The following is a 20,848-nucleotide window of genomic DNA, read 5'->3' on the forward strand; positions in this document are numbered from 1 at the left end:
TTACATGAAGTTTTTGGAATCTATCCTAAGACTTCACTAAAAAAAAGATAAATACAATATACGCACTACTTCCCTCCCACAACCCTGCACACACATACATCATATATCTTAATAGGGCCATTAATATTGTCATGTGTATGAATCCTATTTATCATCACAGTGGGAAATATATGTATTTAAAATCTGAAACAGACATTCTACCTGGGTTGTAGAAAATTACTTACGTGCTTTATGGTTGGTTACATTTTATTCAATTATGAGTCAAAATTGGGTTCTTTTACCCTCTTGTTTTGCCAGTATAATGCTCTACTTTGGCTTTCTTTGGGAATATATGGAAATCTTCTTTTGCTTGAATTTAAAATGTATTCTTCAGGATTTCCTAGTTCCATGTGTGGCCCCCTGTAGATAAACATTAACTGCTAAATGGTGGCAAAATATTTTTCGACCCTTCTAGAGTAGCACTGTTGAAGTGTATAACCTTCATTTAAAAACATTTTACTCTTCCTTTGTTTCTGCCAAGTTTCCATCCCTAGATATTTTTAAATATTAGGATACCCTTAGTTTTTACAAAGACTTAAGAATATGCCGAAAAATTATTAATAAATTCCTTTGCCTGTGAGGAAGTAGGATAGAACCAGGAAACTGCTGATGTGGTAACCAGGATAACACACTAAAACCATCTGTGTAACTCTTGGCAGGAATAAAATGACCAAACAAGATCTTGGAGAGTGCACATTACCAGATGTGTGATCAAAAAGATAAATACATTCTCAAATGATAAAATTGGCCTAGTGCCTTTAGCACCCATGGGACTGTTGTGTGTATGCATATGTGCAGACAGAGCTGTCAAGGTTGAGCATTTTTAGTGTAGTTAGGAAACTGGGACAGGAAAAGCCTGGAAGTAGAGGACTTTAGCGCTGCTTGGAGTCATTGGAACTGGAAACTCTGGATGTGAACTTGGGGAGACTGCATGGGATTTCAGGTGTAACATGATGATAAACATCCAATGGTGATCTGCAGCAGAGGCGCAGAGGCAGGCTCTTCAGGAGAGAGTAAAGGGGAGACCTTAGAACAACCATGTTTGTCCTGTTTAACTAACAGTGGACTTTGAAAAAGACAGGGACCATATGAAGATATTTTTTTTCTTTTTTCTTGAGAGTTGAATGAAGATGGAAGCGGAGGACTTTTTCATGCTATTTAATGCACTGTTTGTAATTTTCAGGAAAAGCAGACAAATGTAAAGCTTTTCATTCTAACTCAAATTAGAATTACTTAGGTTAAGTATAATACAGCTTTGAATACTTACAAGAGAACTTTAAGAGATTTGGTTTATGAGGGAATTTCATGGTTTTGAACAAGATTTTTGCTCTCTTAAGTTGCACTGGTTTGAGAGTAATTCTCTTTCCCCTTTTCCTCAATTTAGCAGGACTATTTGGTGTAAGCTTGCATGTCCTGAATGTTGCCAAGCTCACAGTCAGTAGATCTCCAGTGGATGTATGTGTTTAGTTTTCAGTACATTGTTACTTTGGTTTCCCAGAAGCTTTCTTGACATTACAATACCTCAAATTTAAAAGTTTAAAAAAGGAAAGGAGTGGTATGAATATCTGTTTTCAGATACATTTGTCTTTTCACAGTTTGACAATGATGTGCCTAGGTGTGGATCTCTTTGAATTTGTCCTACTTGGAGTTGAGCTTCTTGGATGTGCAGTGTAATACTTTTTACCAAATTTCACTTTTTTTTTTTTTTTTCTCGTTACGCGGGCCTCTCACTGCTGTGGCCTCTCCCGTCGCGAAGCACAGGCTCCGGACGCGCAGGCTCAGCGGCCATGGCTCACGGGCCCAGCCGTTCCACGGCATGTGGGATCTTCCCGGACTGGGGCACGAACCCGTGTCCCCTGCATCGGCAGGCGGACTCTCAACCACTGCGCCACCAGGGAAGCCCTTTACCAAATTTGAGAAGTTTTTGGCCATTATTTCTTCAGATACTGTTTCTGCCCCTTTGTTTCTTTTCCTCTGGGACTCCCATTATGTGTATGTTGGTCTGTTTGATGTCCCACAGGTGTCTGAGACTCTGTTCAGTTTTCTTTCTATTTCTCAAACTGGATAATCTCAATTTACCTGTCTTCAAATTGGCTGATTCTTCCTTCTGCTGATTTATAACTGTTGAGCCCCTCTAGTGAATTTTTTATTTCAATCATTGTATTATTCAACTCCAAGACTTTTATTTCATTCTTTTCTATAATTTCCCTCTCCTTATTGATATTCTCTATTTCATGAGACATGTGTTCTCATACATTTCATTAGTTCTTAGGCATGGATCTGTTTGTTTAGTTCTTTGTGCATATCTATAATAGCTGATTTAAAGTCTTTGTCTGGTAAGTCTAAAGTATGAGCTTCCTCAAAAGATAGGTTCTGTTGACTGCTTTTTATCCCCTGTATATGGGCCGTGCTTTCTTTGCACGTCTTGTAATTTTTTGTTGAAAACTAGATGTTTTAGATAATATAATTTGGGAGTTATGGAACTCAGATGACCCCCACCCTGAATTCATTGTTGTTGCCGTTTTGGTTGTTTAGTGTCTCTGCTGGATTAAGTCTGTAAAATCTGATAGCTTTGTTCTGTGTGGTCACCAAAGTCTGCTTAGTTGACTTAATTCAGCTAATGACAGAGCTTTCCTGGAACTAGTAAGTCTCCCATCCTTTTTAAAGGGATCCTTGTAAACATAAGTCAGATCATGTCACACCTCTGCTCACACCCTCCAGTGACTTCCATCTCACTCAAGGAAAAGGTAAAGTCCTGCAGTGGCCTGCAAGACCCTACCTGATGTAGCCCTTTCCTGTCTCCCTCTGTTCAGACCATACTGGGTTGGTCTCTTTGCTGATCCCCAAACATGCCAAGCAGTTCTGATCTCAGGACCTTTGCATATGCCAGATATTCTTATGGTTTATTCTCTCCTCTCCTCTAGGTCTGTATTCAGTTGTCACTTCAACATGGGCTTCCCTGTCCACCCCTGCTCCCCCTCCCCTGTGTTCTCCATCACCCTTCACTGCTTTATTTTCCCCATAGCTCTTATCACTGTCTGTCATACTCTATACTCTTTCCTTTGTTTGTTTATTGTTTCCCTTTCCAGAATGAAAGCTCTTTAAAGGTAGAGATTCTTGATTGTTTTGTTCACTGCTGTATCTACAGTGAAGAGAAAAATGCTTGACAATAACTATTTGTTGAATAAATGAATGGTGATCTTTGGCAATCTATTCTTATTTAAGAATGAGACACTAGGGACTTCCCTGGTGGTGCAGTGGTTAAGAATCTGCCTGCCAATGCAGGGGACTCGGGTTTGATCCCTAGTCTGGGAAGATCCCTCATTCTGCAGAGCAACTAAGCCTGTGTGCCACAACTACTGAGCCTGTGCTCTAGAGCCCGTGAGCCACAACTACTGAAGCCCACGCGCCCTAGAGCCCATGTGCAGCAACTACTGAAGCCCGCGTGCTCTAGGGTGCCCGCATGCCGCAACTCCTGAGCCCGCGTGCCACAGCTACTGAAGCCTGTGCACCTAGAGCCCATGCTCCACAACAAGAGAAGCCACTGCAATGAGAAGCCCGCGCACCACAATGAAGAGTAGCCCCCTCTCGCTGCAACTAGAGAAAGCCCATGTGCAGCAATAAAGACCCCACGCAGCCAAAAAAAAAAAAAAGAATGAAATACTAAATGCTGATTGGAAACTCTTTGTATGCCGTGGTCTTGTCTTCTGGTAATTTTCATGCTAACTCTTCAGCTAATGACCAAAGGCATACCTTGGAGAAATCACAGGTTTGGCTCCAGACCACTACAATAAAGCAAATGTCGCAATAAAGTTAGTCACATATTTTTTGGTTTCCCAGTGCATATAAAAGTTATGTTTACACTATACTGTAGTCTATTAAGTGTGCAATCGCATTATGTCTAAAAAACTATGTACATATCTTAATTTAAAATTACTTTATTGCTAAAAAATGCTAACCGTCATCCATCTGACAACACAGGGTTGCCACACACCTTCAATTTGTAAGGAACACAATATCTGCGAAGTGCAATAAAATGAGGTCTGTGCCTATATTGGAGGATTCCCAGATATCAGCATCTGGAAGTCTGTCTTTGGGGATCTTTCGTTTTCTATAGAGAATCCCCCAGTTCCTCACCAGGAGTGTTAGGGGTTTAGGCTGGCAGGAATGGAAGCACAGCAACATGTGTTTGGCTTCTGGCATTCTGGGAGCTGCGAAAGGAGCTGAGGGTCACACACTGATATGGAGGCTGCCAGTTAGTTTGCTAATTTCAGCCCCCGCAGCTCAAGTCACCTCTGCCAGGTATCCACTCACGTGGAACAGCTTTCCTTCACTTTCTCCAAAAAATCATCCTCTGGTTTCCTAAGGGGTGGTGGGACTTTAGATATTCATCAACTCCATCATCTCCCCTCTGTTTGGGCCCATCTTCCCATATACATGGAGCCTGGAAGTGCTGGGTCTCAAGGACTCTAAGGAAAGAATCTAGTCTCGTCTTTGATACTTACCTCTGTAAGCACCCAACATTTTTTTTTTTTTTTTTTTGGCTGCGTTGGGTCTTCATTGCTGTGCCTGGGCTTTCTCTAGTTGCGGCGAGCAGGGGCTACTCTTCATTGTGGTGCGCGGGCTTCTCATTGCGGTGGCTTCTCTTGTTGTGGAGCACGGGCTTCAGTAGTTGTGGCACATGGGCTCAGTAGCTGTGGCTCGCAGGCTCTAGCGTGCAGGCTCAGTAGTTGTGGCGCACGGGCTTAGTCGCTCTGCAGCATGTGGGATCTTCCCGGACCAGGGCTCGAACCCATGTCCCCTGCATTAGCAGGCGGATTCTTAACCACTGCACCAGCACGGAAGCCCGTACCCAACATTTATACTGTGTTAAATCCTTTAACCACTATATTTTCTTCTTTTGTTCTTTTTGTCCTTGAAGGTAGTACCTTTTATACTAGTTTACTATCATTTTAAGTAGGCTTGGGAGGGAAAGGAGATAAAAATATATAGTTAGTGCGCCATTTAATTGTTTGCTTGGGGTGTCCTACCTCCCCCAACCCTTGAGTATAGGTGCTCCATCTCATGCTTATTTGTACTCACAGGGTATTGCATAGATTAACTATTGGTTTGTCGGCTGATACGGATAGAATGGCATAGGTGATCTTTTTCTTTATCACCTGGCCTTATTTTATTATCATTTTATTTCAGTGCCTAAACTGCTTTTCAAAAAGTGGATTGAAAAAAATTGAAATCATGGCAGATAATAATTTTTCTCCTTTTTAAAATAAATATTTTAAAATGTTGAAATTAAATTGCTCTTTTGCTGATCTGATTTTTAGGAATGAGAGAACAAAGCACTACAAGTAGAATACCTTTAAATGACTCATAATTACTCACGCAAATACATGTAAACCTGGATACACAATTAGGCAGCTCATTATGTTGCAAATGCAGTTACATGCTTAAGTTCGTGGCCACTCCCTTGGCTCACCCAGCTGTCTCTCCTCTCTTAGGCTTATTTATGACCGGTTATTAATAAGCCCCAGCTGTCAGAATTTGAAAATACATGCTGGTACTAGTGGTGCTGTTCAACTAATAATAGAGGGAAAGTTTGAAAAGGAAGTTTGTCTTTGAGTTTATGTATTGCAGAGTTGGTCATTTTAGTTGGCAAAATCCTGTTCTCCTTCTGGAGATACACGCTATACATTTAGAAAAATTATGATTAATTGTAATAGTGGTTAACGATAGTTACATTATAGTATAGTCCCATCATCTCTGATCTGCAATTCTGAAATCCAAAAAGCCCTGAATTTTTTTTTTTATAACTGATCAGTGGCAAAACCTGAATTGCTTCATTAGGACTCAAATCTGACATGTACTGGTGAGGCTCTTTCTAGTCTATTTATCCAGATCACCGGTATGAAGATGTGTAGATTTTGCCGCAGAGAACTATTAATGTGTTTGATTATGGATCACTGACCCAGACCTCACTGAAGATTTTACATAAAAGCAGTATACATACTGTGTTACCTTTTGAAAATGCAGAAGATTCTAAGGTTTCAAATGCTTTTTGGCCCCAGTAGTTTCTTCTTCTTCTTCTTCTTTAAAAAATATTTATTTATTTATTTATTTGTTTGGCTGCGTTGGGTCTTAGTTGCGGCACCGCGGGATCTTTCGTTGCAGCACACGGGCTTCTCTCTAGTTGTGGAGTGCCAGGTTCCAGCGCGTGTGGGCTCAGTAGTTGCAGTGCTTAGGCTTAGTTGCCCCATGGCATGCGGGATCTTAGTTCCCCGATCAGGGATCAAACCCGCATCCCCTGCACTGGAAGGTGGATTCTTAACCACTGGACAACCAGGGAAGTCCCTGGCCCTGGTAATTTCTGATAAAGGGTTATGGCCTTATAGTGAGAGTAACAGATTTCAGATTAGATGTGGGTTAAAATTCTAATGGGGAAACTTTAACTGATACATGTTAGAACACTTGGATATATTACATACAGTTAAAGTTTCCCATTTTTGCTCAAAGTTATTGTGAAAAAAGAAGTTATTTATTGTGTGTTGATACAGTACTACCAAATGGAGTAATTAAGAATTTTCTTAGTTACTAAGGTTTTTAAAATTGTTTTTAAATCATTAGTTTAAAAGTGAAGGGACTTCCCTGGTGGTGCGGTGGTTGAGAATCCGCCTGCCAGTTCAGGGGACATGGGTTCAATCCCTGGTCCGGGAAGATCCCATGTGCCGCGGGGCAACTAAGCCCGTGTGCCGCAACTACTGAGCCTGCACTGTAGTGCCCACGAGCCACAACTGCTGAGCCCATGTGCCACAACTGCTGAAGCCTGTGCACCTAGAGCCCGTGCTCCGCAACAGGAGAAGCCACCACAAGGAGAAGCCCGCGCACCGCAACAAAGAGCAGCCCCCGCTCATCGCAAATAGAGAAAGCCTGTGAACAGCAACGAAGACCCAACGCAGCCAAAAAATAAATAAATTTATTTTAAAAAGTCAGGGTAACAATTTCATATTTAATTGCTGTGTGATATTATCAGTGATTTTCATATAAATAGGAAATACTAAGTAGCATTATAGGTAAATGGGAAAAATTATGGCATCTATATTGAATTAGTGCAGTTTGGTTCTTTGTGTCTAATGATACTAATAATGCTTTGTTGTTATTTTAGTCACCCTTGATCTGTTAAAACCATCCATCCAGTAATCCTCAATCCTTATTTCTGCCTTAACCCAGCTTTAGGATGTGGCACAGTGGTTTTTCCAAAGAATGGGGGAGGGGATACCCTCTTCTGTCAAGTCCATAAGGATCTTAATATTCATTGTCTGCCCTCCCCACTCCTGGTCATTGTTGTCCATTACCAGAATATATGAGAATTTTGAGGTTTTAAATTAAGCATATGTAATTAACATCTTAAAGGTAGATTGTAATCGTACAGGCAGATGAGCCTGGGCACGTGGCATGTACTTTCATGTATCTTAAGATTGGTTCTTTTGCCCAAACGGATTAGAGCAAGTAGATACTCGGCTGCATTTCAGTCAAGGCCTTCCCAAAGCACACTGATAAAGATTCTTTCCTATTTTGGAGGACCAAGTATTTCTGTTTAAATTGATTGATATGATTGTCATTAAAGTTGCTCAGGGACCCACGGTATCCCTTTATAGCAGTTTGATGAGTCCGTTTCCAATTCTCTACTTTTACTGACCTGTGACTTTAGGAAATTCTTATAAATAAAAAGTGGAAAGTCATTAACAGATAACTGAAGTTTAAAATAGAACAGTCTTCACCAAGTTTCTGAAACAAAACTCTTCTGGTGCATAAAAATGTAGATAATCAAGCAATAATCAGTTTTGACTGCAGTATAGAATATAGCAATATGATGACACTACGGAAAACCTAGAAACTTTTGACATAGTAGTAATAGTACACCAATTGTTAAAAAAGATGTTTTCTTCAAGTTGTAAAGCCTGAAATTTAAGAATAAATTAATATATTTTTACATATTAGTTGAAGGATTAACATATTTTATGAATAAAGACAGTGAGGAATTTTTACACATGAATTTATATCATGGTCATTTTAGGTACATCAGAGCTGTGCACGTGGTTAAACCCTTATTAGTTAAGCCAACCACTGTTTTTGCAAATTAGTGGTAGACCTTTGAGGAAAGCTCTAATGTGGATAAAACCTTCAGTGAATACCAGTTAAATCAGTAATTTGAACTTTGTTATGGTTATTCTGATATTTTTTTCCTCTGAGTAGGAAGTAGGGAAACGTGATTAATAATCAGCCCATTAGACTTAGTTTTGTTTTTGATGGAACTATTTCCTCCTGTAAAATTTAATGGCCATGAATTTGATTGCAGAGATTATTTTTCATAACCAGAGCTGTCCCTGGAGAGGCAATTTGAAACAGTTTCATTAGAATCCAGATAACTATCAAAAAGAGTGTTGTGGAACATTGTAAAAAAGGACCATGTGAAAGTAAGTTCAGATCTGGCCTGATATTTTAATATCCCTACCCCTCATCCCCCAAGAAAAGTCAGTAAACACAGTGTAATCTTTTCATTGTCTTTGAAGCCCATGTTTATGACTGATTTAAGGTTTAACGGTGAAACTACTTTATTATGAAGTCCTTTGGTACCAGTGCCCCCTTGCATAGGAGGCAAAATAAATCTGACTTTCACTAAAAAGTGTTCTTATATCCAGTAATTTTATGGTGAGGTGTTTGAATGTTTTTATCTGAGTAAGGACAACTAGACGATTTAAAAAGTAGTTTTGCCAAACTAGACCCTTTAAGTCTTCATGCCTTGTGCAGTGGGATTCATGAATGCCTTCATACATGTTTTATGTGTGACTAGATTTATTTATGAAACACTTATTGAACACCTGCTACTTGGCAGGCAATGTTCTAGGTACTGGAAATTAAGCACTTAAAACAGATGAAGTTTAAACCCTCCCATGAGAACAATTTCTTGAGGATCTTATATTCTAGAAAAGTGCTAAGAGCTAGTGTACATTCTTCCTCTCTAAAAGAGCAGACGATTGCTGTCCTGGGTCATACACCAGTACGTGGTCGAGCTTTGCTTTTGCATATTTGTGACTGATGGGAAGCAGATACCCTGTAGTTGCAGGTGCCTGAACTCTCACTCTCAGAAGGTGCCCCCCGGGGTTTTCCTAGCTTGCTCACGTGTTCATTCTAACCGGAAGTCCTTTCAAATATACTTACTGAGTATCCCAACCCGGCCTGTTTCATCTAGCCCTCACCCGTCTTCCATGTGGATTCAGCACAATCTCAGTTCATTGCTTTAAACGGCTGAGTGTGTGCTCATGTGCACGTGTGTGTGCATGCACAAACCATCTGCTGCAGTTAGGTTTCTAACTCCTTGGGGAATAAGAGCATAGTCGGGGACTTTGGTTTAGCACAGTGCTTTATATATAGTAGCAATTACTATCAATATTTGTCGACTTCAAGCTACTGTCCTAAAATTGCTTAAAATCACAGCAGTTTCTTTAAAGTAGTCTACATTGAATTTTTTTTTAAATACCTTTCATTTCTTGAAGGTTTGTCTTTTATGGTTAGTCAAACCACTTAGCGTATCAAGACCTTTACCTCTGTTTTTAAAATTGTACAGATTATGCAAGTAAGAAAATTCTCCGTGGGACTTTTTTTTTTTTTTTCGCGGTATGTGGGCCTCTCACTGTTGTGGCTTCTCCCATTGCGGAGCACAGGCTCCGGATGCGCAGGCTCAGCGGCCATGGCTCACGGGCCCAGCCGCTCCACGGCATGTGGGATCTTCCCGGACCGGGGCATGAACCCATGTCCCCTGCATCGGCAGGTGGACTCTCAACCACTGTGCCACCAGGGAAGCCTTCCATGGGACTTTTTAATGCTCATTAAGAGTTGTTTTTCATGCTCATGAGCCCCATAGCCTTTGGCAGGAGTAGTGGGATCACCCTCTCTAATCAGGCAAAATAATAGAATTAATTAGTATGGCTGTATCTTACATTAACTTTTTTTTTTTTTTAATGGTTGAAGAGGGTATTGGGGGCTGTCTTCCTTTGTTATAACTCTCTTCCTCCTACCTTCCCTTCTCCAAAAAGTTTAAGCTAGATTTAATAATTTCCATTATGAGTTTTGGTTTTTTTCCCTCTGTATGATTGATTACTGTCAAAATACACAGGCAAGAAGTCATTGGAAATTCCATTTTGTAAGAGCCCAGAGTTTTCTCTTCTGAAAGCCTCCACCACGAGAGAGGGTTTCAGTAGCTTGGCTCTCCCACTGAGTGTTATTTCCTTTGGGATAAGCGTTGACCTCAATGCGTGAGGCGTCTGCTGGGAAAGATTTGTACCAAGGGCAAAAGAGTAAGAAGCAATCACGGTGTTTTATGGAAGTGATTGGGTTACAAATTGAAACATTCCTATTTTATTACTTGGTTATAAATTCTGTTCGATCCTTTATTCCTCAGCCTTTTATTGGGACTGATTGTGGATCCTGGCAGCCCATTTTAGGTTAAATCTAAAGAATTCTGTATACAGAATTTTAATTTTTAATCAATTAAATGAAGTGGACCATACAAGATAGAATGTAATTATCAAGTAATTAGTTGAAAACCCTTAAAAAGGGTAATTCTCATTTTGGACTTCTGTCCTGAGTGGCAAACAAAAAGTCTGGTATGCCAAGGATGCTTTTGTAGATTCTAGTACTGTTTTGAATGAAAGAGATAATAGAATTATAGATGGATGTTACTATTACTACCTGAATTATTATTTATATTTTCATAGTTCTCATGTAAGAATGTTCTTTAATATGTTGTGTCCCAGACTGAGATTTTTCCCTTATAGGCCTAAGTTCTCCCTACTCTGTTTTTTTCTCTTCCATTATAGACTTGATCATGCAGATTGCAGTTGTTTCTCAGTACTTCTGATAGAATCAAGGATTTTTAAATTATATAAATATAATATGAAATCTGGTTGTAAAATAACTCTTAGTTGACATGATTAGAATGTACATCTGCTAACCTTCTAATCAACGCCGGCAGGTTTTGGGTCCTGCTCCCAGGTGGTGCTCCTTCTTAGACAACTTGACAGAAGAATTGGAAGAGAATCCAGAAAGCACAGTTTATGATGATTACAAATTTGTCACCAAGAAAGACCTTGAAAATTTAGGTAAAAAAAATTATGATGAAATGTTTATAAGATTATTTCTACTTGTCTTTGTTTTGAGTTTTGAACATTAGAAGTGATGGAGTCACATTTATCTGATTTTCCAAATCTCTTTCTGACAAATCAGACATTAAACTTAGTATATATAATCTCTGCTTAGAAAAAGATTCAGATAAACTCAACCTACTGAGACTTTTTTGTATCTTAAATGAGGAATAATATTTTTAACCTACCACCTATGTATAGGAAAAATATCAGCCAAGGGAGCAGTGACTTTCAAGTAGTATTTGAATATAATAAAATTTTGAGAAATCTCAGAGACTGCACGGAAATGATTTTTGTCCCCCTGTAGGTTTGCTTATTAAAAGACCTAATCCAAAACTGAGAACCCATAGATTGAATCCTTAAATATGTAGAACCTTAACAGTTACTTAGGTTTAAAGAATACAAACCAAGAAATGCTTCTTAATAATGGCCAACATTTAAAATAGGGCTTACATGTGCCAGGCGGTATTCTGAATGTTTTTTGTGTGTGTGGTACGTGGGCATCTCACTGTTGCGGCCTCTCCCGTTGCGGAGCACAGGCTCCGGACGCACAGGCTCAGCGGCCATGGCTCACGGGCCCAGCCGCTCCGCGGCACGTGGGATCTTCCCGGACCGCGGCACGAACCCGTGTCCCCTGCATCGGCAGGCGGATTCTCAACCACTGCACCACCAGGGAAGCCCCTGAATGTTTTATATACAACTCATTTAATCCTCACAGCTATGGAGTGGATACTATTATGATTTCATTTTATAGGTAAAGAAACTGAGGCATAGAAAGATTTTTTTTTCCCCAGAAAGATTAAAGCAACTTCCCAAAGGCTTCAGTGCTTGCTAAATGTGAGGGTTAGAGTTTAAACTTAGAGTCCGTGCTCTTAACCTCAGCCATACTGACCCCTCTGAAGAACATATTTATCTTAGTTGACTAGTACTGGTTTGTAGGATAACAAGAGTAGGTTTTGCTAATCTTGTTCTATTGTTGGGAAAAGGCTACATAGCAAATTACTGAGAATGGGAAAACTTAGAAGATCCATTCTCCACAAGCCTAGGCAGCTTAGTTGTCTTTAAAACAAATAGAGGTACTATAGCAGTTAAATGCTAAAAGAAAATACAATCATATAACAAATAGATTAGAAGAGAGATTCTTAAACTCTATTTTTAAACTATATCTTTTAGCACAGTTAATCCAGGCAGAATTATTTTCTGCCGGCTACCACCAAAATAATTCTTTAAATTTTAATGTTTTAAAAAGAAAAGAGTTGTATTTAGCCTTTTAAAAATATGACTTATGGATGAAATAGGGTGAACTAAGTCTTCCTACTGAAGTGCCTCCTTAAATATCTCCAACGTAATTTTTACAGTATGCTTGTGTCATACTCACCTACCTTCTTAAATTGGAGACTAAAAAGTCATTGCTATTTTGTGGATTTTTAAAAACTACTGTGTTTAGTATATTTGGGGTGTTTTTTCAGTCTCTTCACTGTGTTTATTTTGGGTGAGGAAGGCAGTGATAAAGGTTTAGATACGTTTTGTTAAAATGCATTCATACTGCCTATTTTTAAAACTATGGAAATAGATATAATATTCAACAAAATAAGTTATACTAGAAATCATCTTCATGTAAATTAGTAATATCTTTTAATATTAAATGAGCCATTGGTTATAATTTTTAACAGATTTAACGATCATATATAAAACCTTTTAAAATAATTTATGTTAAAGTAAAAGTAAGGCCATGTAACTAATTTCCCTTACTTCTTAAGATGATAGCATTGAATACTTGCAAGTTCTGACATTTCCCAACTATGGCCGTTAGGAGGTCCTATACCATAGTGTTTCCCAAAACGTGTCTCATGGGCCACTGTGTATGCAGTGCTGGATGGGTAGCATTGTGGCTGATATCATGGGCATTAGAGATGGGCTGACATGGGCTCACATCCCACCTCTACCACGTTATAGCTCTATGACTTGTCTAATTTATGTAACCTCATTGTGCCTTGGTTTCCTCATCTATAAAATGGCAATAGTAATGCTACCTACCCATAGGGTTGCTTGGAGAATGAATCAGATTATGCTTGAAAAGTACTCAGCACAGTTTTGAAACATAATACATAAATGTTACCTATCATTTTAAGAGATTTGTGGCAAGTAAGTTTGAGAAATGTTAGGTTAAGCCAAGATAAATCAGTTCCTCTACTTATGGACTTCTTTGAGCCTTTAATGCCATCATACACTATAAATATCCAGGAGTGGGAGGAAAATATGAAACAGTTCCCAAACTTAACTTGATCATAGAACCTCTTCTTCCTCAAAGATCTCTTGGGACTAGTGCTCTGTGGAGCTAATGATGAGAAAAGCTGCTGCTCCTGCCAGATTCTCTGTAGAATTGTTTTAATATGAAAAGCTTTCTCCTGAAATGGGAGTAATGCTGGGCCATAAATATAAAATTTGTATACCTAATAGAGGAAACAAAAACTTAGGAACACACATGTGCAGTTACCTGAATGCAGATTGTTATGCATTGGGCATTTCATTAAGGTTCAGCCCTCCCTCCCCGCCACTCCCCTACCACCTTTTGAGTTTCTCCTGTGCAAATCCAAACCCTGTGGTTTTATTAACCTAATGAATTCTAGGAAAGTATTTTTCTGACCAAGTCTTATTACTTTATGAGATTATCCTAAATTTAATTTTGCCTTTTGATGTTGTTCTGTAATGTATACTGTTTTGTACATCTATGTGATTTTCCTAGTAAGTGATTTTTAGGTCTGGAGGGATGTTTATTTCTAAAATTTGGAAATCAGGGTAATGTTTTCCTTGGAAACATAGTCACTTAGTATTATACCAACTAAAGCTGCCGTTTATGTGAGTATATCATAGCTGGTCTTATTCTGAAGATAAATATTCTCATAACCTTTCTCTGTGCAAATATTTGCAATTAATAAATAATTTCTGTGACATAGGCAGAGCATCCTTATGTGACCACCAGCACCACTAATTGTAAATGAAATCTAAATCTAGGAAACCCTGTGAAATACTGTTTAAAGCTTCCAAACACTGATTGGCATTGAACTTTTAATTCATCCATGATGAAGTATGTCTGTATATAATATATATGTTGGTACAAATTTGCCAAAAGCTGTTCTTTTTGGGGAAAAACATGCCCTTTCTACATTATTGTTGTGACAGTGTCCTTTGTTTTTGGAAATTATGTGCCATAACAATGGTCTCCCCCCAACCCCAGCACTGTTCCTACTTGGCAGTTTGAAAGTTGACAACCTAGTTGATCAACCTAGTGTTGATCTCAGCATTTTCTGTTTGTTTGGGCTTTTTTTTGGGGGGTCACGCTGCACGGCATGCAGGATCTTAGTTCCCCGATCAGGGATCGAACCTGTGCCCCTTCAGTGGAAGTGTGGAGTCTTAACCAATGGACTGCCAGGGAAGTGCCCTCAGTATTATTTTTAAAGTTAAACTAGCTCATGAAATCCAAAATTCTGAGAACCACTTGTATAGGGAACCCTTCTTTACTTATCTGTCATAGTTCATAAAGACCTTGCCATCATTTTTATGCTTAGTATTGCATTAAAAATAAGTAAGGATGATATTGCTGAAGCAGAGTAAAATTTTCTTTGCAATTATTGAAGAAGATCAGTAATTCTGATCCTTAAATTTTTACTCAGAAGTGAACTTAAAATCAAATTGTTGTCATGAAAGATCATTGAATTTTAATCAAGATTTCATAAAGATCTGCCCTCTTCTGATTAACTTTCCCCAGGGCTCACCCATCTCATTGGGTCACCTTTTCTCCGGGCATATATGCATGGATTTTTCATGGATATAAGACTCTACCACAAGGTAAGTACAAAACTACAGTTATTTTAGGTGATAAATAAAAGCACTCTGTAGCCATTTCTTCTCTACTTACTTTCATTTTTATAAAACATACTTAAGATTTGTAAGCGATCTGTCTGTTCTTTGGCATGATAGTCATGCTGTATATGAGACATGCTGCTAAATACAATTCTCTTATTTTTAATTTTTTCCACTTTGAAAAGGTGAAATTGATGGTAAATCCATTTGCTTTTGAAGAATATAGGAAAGATAAGATCCGACAGAAGATAGAAGAAACACGAGCACAGAGAGTCCAATTAAAGGTAAGTATTGTAGTCATCATTGAATCTACTAGAGAAAGTTACTTCATTTTTTATTTTTTCATTTTTATTTTATTTATTATTCAGAGAAACCTGCCATCCATTTCTTAGTTTTTCCATCCTTAGTTTACATCTTTTACTAATATTTTTGGTATATTTTATTTGTTGTGAGGGTGGATACTCTTTACAGTTTTATCATTATAGACTATGGTAATGGTATTGTGGAAAATAATGCCAGGTGAGCTGAGAGTGTCAGTCCTACCAGGAAAACATGATGCTGTTTTCAAATAGGGATTTAGATTTTGGAGTGTTGGCGCTTTGCTCATCCCCATTTCTTCCTGACATTTGGGAGTGTCTTAGGCTAGCTGCTTGGATCATGGGAAATGGTCATTAGACTGTGCCAGGGCCCAGACAGGAATCAGGCCACACTAGTTCTATTAACAGAGGGAATTTAATGTAAAGAATTGTTACCCAGGTATTAGAGAACTGAAAAGGCAAAAATACTGAGGTATTGATAAGAGAGGCCGTGGCTTCAGGGAGCAGCTGACACTCCAGGGCTGGGCGGCAGGAGAGAGGCAGGCCTGAGAGCTGGGACTCAGACCTCCGTGGAGGGCTGACAGCTGGCGGTGGGGTTCTCGAGGTGGGATGAGGCTGTTCCCGGGAGCGTGGGAGAACCACAAAGTGGACTCCCTGCTCTGCTGGAGCCCCCTGTTGCTGCCAGGACAAAGAGGCGTTGATGGGTGACATCACACCAACGGCAAGCAGAGGGGAAGCGCAAACCCCATCTCCTTCTGCCTTCCCGACTGAGATCAGCCACCAAGTGATACAATGATTTCTAACTGGACATTGTTTAAAACACATGCGCACACTTTCAGTGCAAAAGACTAGTGACAGGTTTTTCCTTTTTCCAGGTTCTTTGTGAAGTTTTTAAAAGCAGTGCGTGTGTGTGTATGTTGGCCGGGTCAGACTCGGACACGGAGTCCTGTCCCTGCTCTTCGCTTTAACCTTTAAAGCTAAATTGTAGGTATTTCACTACAGTTTTTTTTTTTCCACCTCTACTAGAAATTGCCAAAAGTTAACAAAGAGCTGGCACTTAAATTAATTGAGGAAGAGGAGGAAAAGCAAAATTCTACATGGAAAAAGAAGGTTAAGGTAAGATTTTATAAGGCAGAGAAAATACTGATAAGTTGTTTCTCCATTTTCTTGACAGTAACTTGTATCTTTTTTCTTTTTACTTTAAAAATGCATTTAGTTTTCTATTTTCCCTGCTTTTAAGATAGTATGTGCTCAATATGGGAAGTTTGTAAAATAGAAAAGAATATAAAGAAGAAAGTCACCCATATAATTCTATCCAAAGGCATCATTAATATTTTAGTGAATTTCCTTCCTGTCTTATTTCTCTTAAAATTATAAGCTATAATAGCAGGATACTATTGTATATATAAAATATTTATCCTGGTTCTATAAAATAACACACATAGCTTCCCATTTTTATTAAAAATTCTTTCGTAAATATTTTTGAGAGCTGCATATTTTATCTTGTGCATGTATTTTATAATCCTTTTATTGTTAAATATTGAGTTTGTTTATTGTTTTTCTCTGTACTAACTAGGTTTGTTTCTAACTTCACAAGTAACCAGTTTTCATGTAGACTTGGCATCACTGGGACTGTGCACTCCTATGAATACTGCTCTCTACATTCCATTCCTAATGTAAAATAGAGAAAGATCGGTTGTAAACTAAATAAGGGTCAGTGCTTCATTTAGCTGATGTTGTCAAGACAGGAGGAGATTTCTCTAATTTTCCCCGATATGCGAAGGCTTCCTCGTTCCTCCTCGGTGTTGTTTTCTCACCTGCTTAGATCAGGCAGGCAGATGGCCAAGCTGGGCTGTTCTCTGGAATGAGGTGTAAAGATCCGATCTCTGCTGCAAGCCTGCAGGACCTGCCTGGTAGATAGGTGGCCGAACCTCGTATCTGGGCCAGCTGTGTTGAGCTCTCGGGAGGGGATTGTTTGCTTGTTTATTCTTTCTCGGTTCTCTCTCTAGTTTTGAGCCAGGTTAAGTGAACGGGAGATAAGTGAGCTCTTCATGTGTTTATTTTTGTACCACTCTCTTCAGTGACGTCAAGGGACTGCAACTAAAGGGTCTTGTGTGTGGCCCCCTTGCTAACTATTTGTGTCATCATGGGTGACCCTCAGCTTCACTGGGTCATAGCTTGTTCTTCTATAAGATGCAAGAATAGGACCAGCGAGGGGCGTTCTTGGTGCTGTGAATGGGTTCACTCTCACTGTTCCCTCTGTCATCCTTGGCCTCCTTATCCTTTCTGCATCCTCTTATCCTGGTCTGTTAGCTTCTTTTAATATGCTGGTTTTTTTCCCTTCTTTTTCCAATTCTTTTTAATTTATTTTTTATTGGGGTATAGTTGTTTTACAGCGCTGTGTTAGTTTCTACTGTACATCAAAGTGGAGTTCCCTGTGCTATACAGCAGGTTCTCATTAGTTATCTATTTTATACATATTAGTGTCTATGAATCAATCCCAATCTCCCAGTTCATCCCACCCACACACACACAAGTAAGTACATAGATGGCTTTTATGTTTCTATTTTCATTACATGAATAGTATACCAATGTTGAAACAATGACTTAAACTTGTTATTATATGAATTTATACATCTATATGCTATGGCTGTGCACCTTCCTAATTTACATCAATGTATTAAGTATATATGTATATCTTAAAATGTTTAAAATGTAAGTGCTTCCTGCTACCTTGACTTTCTCCTTAGAGTAGTCACATTTATTTTCTTTCTTCCTTTCTTTCTTCCTTCCTTCCTTTCTTTCTCTCTTTTTCTTTCTTTCTTTAATAAATTTATTTATTTTTATTTATATATGTGTTGGATCTTCGTTGCTGCACACGGGCTTTTCCTAGTTGTAGCAAGCGGGGGCTACTCTTCATTGCAGCGTGTAGGCTTCTCATTGCAGTGGCTTCTCTTGTTATGGAGCATGGGCTCTAGGCATGCGGGCTTCAGTAGTTGTGGCACACAAGCTCAGTAGTTGTGGCTCACGGGCTCTAGAGCACAGGCTTAGTAGTTGTGGCGCATGGGCTTAGTTGCCCTGCGGCATGTGGGATCTTCCCGGACCAGGGATCCAACCCCGTGTCCCCTGTATTGGCAGGTGGATTCTTAACCACTGTGCCACCAGGGAAGTCCCCACATTGATTGCCTTGTTAGCCCAGCCTGAGGATGGTTAGGGAGGTAACCTTTCAGCTTTATATGTCCTTCTGCAAGCTTAATGGAAGTGATCTTTGGATTTACATGCCCTAAAGTTTCAGTAGGGAGGGAGTGAAGCTAATTTAGGCTGCAGATATATTCTTTTCTATGTTTTATGCTTATGAGTCTTTATTACATTTAATGTTATAGAGAGTAGGACACTTAAAATTTAATTTTGATACTTTGTGCAGCACGGTATACACAGTTCAGGATCCTTTTTAAAGGCCTTATGATTGTGGAGATGTGGGGGAAGTGCCCTTTTCTCACCATCCCCCCTCTGCCTCACAGACTTTCACTGAGGTTAGGGACGGCTGGAAGAGATGGAGAACACAGGTGGCCCTTGCTGTGCACGTTAGTGCAGGATGGTAACAACGACCCTGGGAGCTGAAAACATGCAAAGTGATCTGTAGAGTCAATGGGAACATCATGGTTGTCTGTGCCTTTAAAACAGTTTTAGTCAAAACATTTGTAGGGTTATCTTATAAAGAATCATCAGACTGTGTGCTATTTCTACTGCAAGTGCAAAGAGGAAGAACCTTGGAAGTTCTTATCTTCTTCCACCAAGCAGTTTCCCTTCAGCTGTTGGAAGCTGGAAGCACGGTGTTTGTAGCTGTGTGAACTATAGAACCCTGCCAGAGAGCAGCATTTGTACAGTGTGCTCCTCATCTGCTCTTAGTGGCTTGTTGACCCAAGTCAGGCTCCATTACCAGAGCTCAGTTTCTTTCCAGAAATACTTAAATATAGTCATCTAAAAATCTTAGACTGTTATTAGACAGTTTGTATGATTTGTTTAACAGTTTTATCTAATTAAAATGACCTGGGGAATTCCCTGGCGGTCCAGTGGTTAGGATTTCGCGCTTTCACTGCCAGGGCCTGGGTTCGACCCCTGGTCGGGGAACTAAGATCCCACAGGTTGCGTGGTGTGGTACCCCCGCCCCCCCCCCCGCAAAAAAAGACCTTAAAAACCATTCCTGAATTAAGGAAAGACTTCTTCATTGTAATTGTAAAGAATACTTGAAAGAATTGTTGAATCCATCAGCAGTTCATTAGTCTTGTCTTTGAATTCAGCTCTTTAAACCCTCAGGAACTTTAATAGCTCTGATAACTTCTGATTTGAAAGTCAGTATCGTGCAGTTATGTTCTGCTTTGGCTCCAGCTGAAATTTCAGGGAGGCCAACGGTGAAATATGTTCCCAGATACCGCTCCCACTGAGAACGTAATTAAAGTCTAATAAGATGTTTACCTTTCAGTTGATGTTGGATCTGCAATGGCGAGTGACCCACCGCATAATGTTGAGAAACATTATCTGGACCTTATCCAAACTTAGAAATTTGGTAGTATTAATTGGTGGTATTTGGTATTAGAAATTTGGTATTAATTAATTTGGTGGTATTAATTCTAATTAAGAATTAATTCATTTATTCTTTCAGCTTTATTCTTTCAATCCAGGAACTTAAGTTCTACAGTACTGGGAAATTTTTCTTAAAAAATTTTTTTAATTAGTCTTTCCCTGCTGTGATTCATGGTCATTTGTTCAAATTTAAGAGTGGAAGATTTGAAAAGCTGACGGGAGGCTCTGAGGTGGAGACAGGGCTCATCAGTCCTGTGTGCTGACCTGGCCAAACGGTTTATTTGGGGAAGCGCCAAATGTCAGGACCTTTCAGCCTTCCTCTCCACCGCTCCGAGTCTCCTGATTGGAGGGTGGTGGCCTGGCTACCAACGTTCTGAGGGCTGAGAACTACCATCAGGAGGGCTTGGGGTGTCGGGGTGGGTGGCACCTCGGCCCCTCACCTGCACCCCTTGGTGCCAGGTGCTCCCCTTGCCTCCCCGGGCTGTGGCCCCAGCTGGCCACGTCCTCCCCTCCAGCGAAGCCTCCCTCCAGTTGGAGACCGCAGGTGCTACTCCTTCCTTTCTTGCTTCTGCAACCTCATCGCTCCCGTTTCCTTTCCTATCCTTCTCATCCTTAAGGATTTGTGTCTTTTTAAAGCCCCTTTTCTATTGTGTTAGTGGGGTTTTAGCAGAGATTAGAAGATGCTTATGTTCAAACCACCATCTTTACTCAGAAGTGTGCATCACCTTAATTTCATAGATATCATAGCATTGAAAGAATTAATCTGTTTTAAATGTTAAGTATTTCTCATATATGTCACTGTGTTGGGACAAAATATCGATCATAAGCATCCTACTCAGATCTACACAT

General features: G+C 39.6%; 1 protein-coding gene across 3 annotated transcripts in view; it reads left to right on the plus strand.

Annotated features, from left to right (window-relative positions):
- NOL10 (nucleolar protein 10) overlaps nucleotides 1–20,848 on the plus strand; it is a gene marked incomplete at its 5' end in the record, with an annotated part of 85,539 nt that overhangs the window by 43,754 nt on the left and 20,937 nt on the right. For all 3 annotated transcript variants that reach the window (XM_079721527.1, XM_079721529.1, XM_079721528.1), the window contains 4 exons: nucleotides 11,066–11,192; nucleotides 15,004–15,083; nucleotides 15,284–15,382; nucleotides 16,442–16,531. In XM_079721527.1, the coding sequence (XP_079577653.1) occupies nucleotides 11,066–11,192; nucleotides 15,004–15,083; nucleotides 15,284–15,382; nucleotides 16,442–16,531 (396 nt within the window). The remainder of the gene's footprint in view (nucleotides 1–11,065; nucleotides 11,193–15,003; nucleotides 15,084–15,283; nucleotides 15,383–16,441; nucleotides 16,532–20,848) is intronic.

Source organism: Hyperoodon ampullatus (genome assembly GCF_949752795.1).
Source record: "Hyperoodon ampullatus genome assembly, chromosome: 15".
Lineage (NCBI taxonomy): Eukaryota > Metazoa > Chordata > Mammalia > Artiodactyla > Ziphiidae > Hyperoodon > Hyperoodon ampullatus.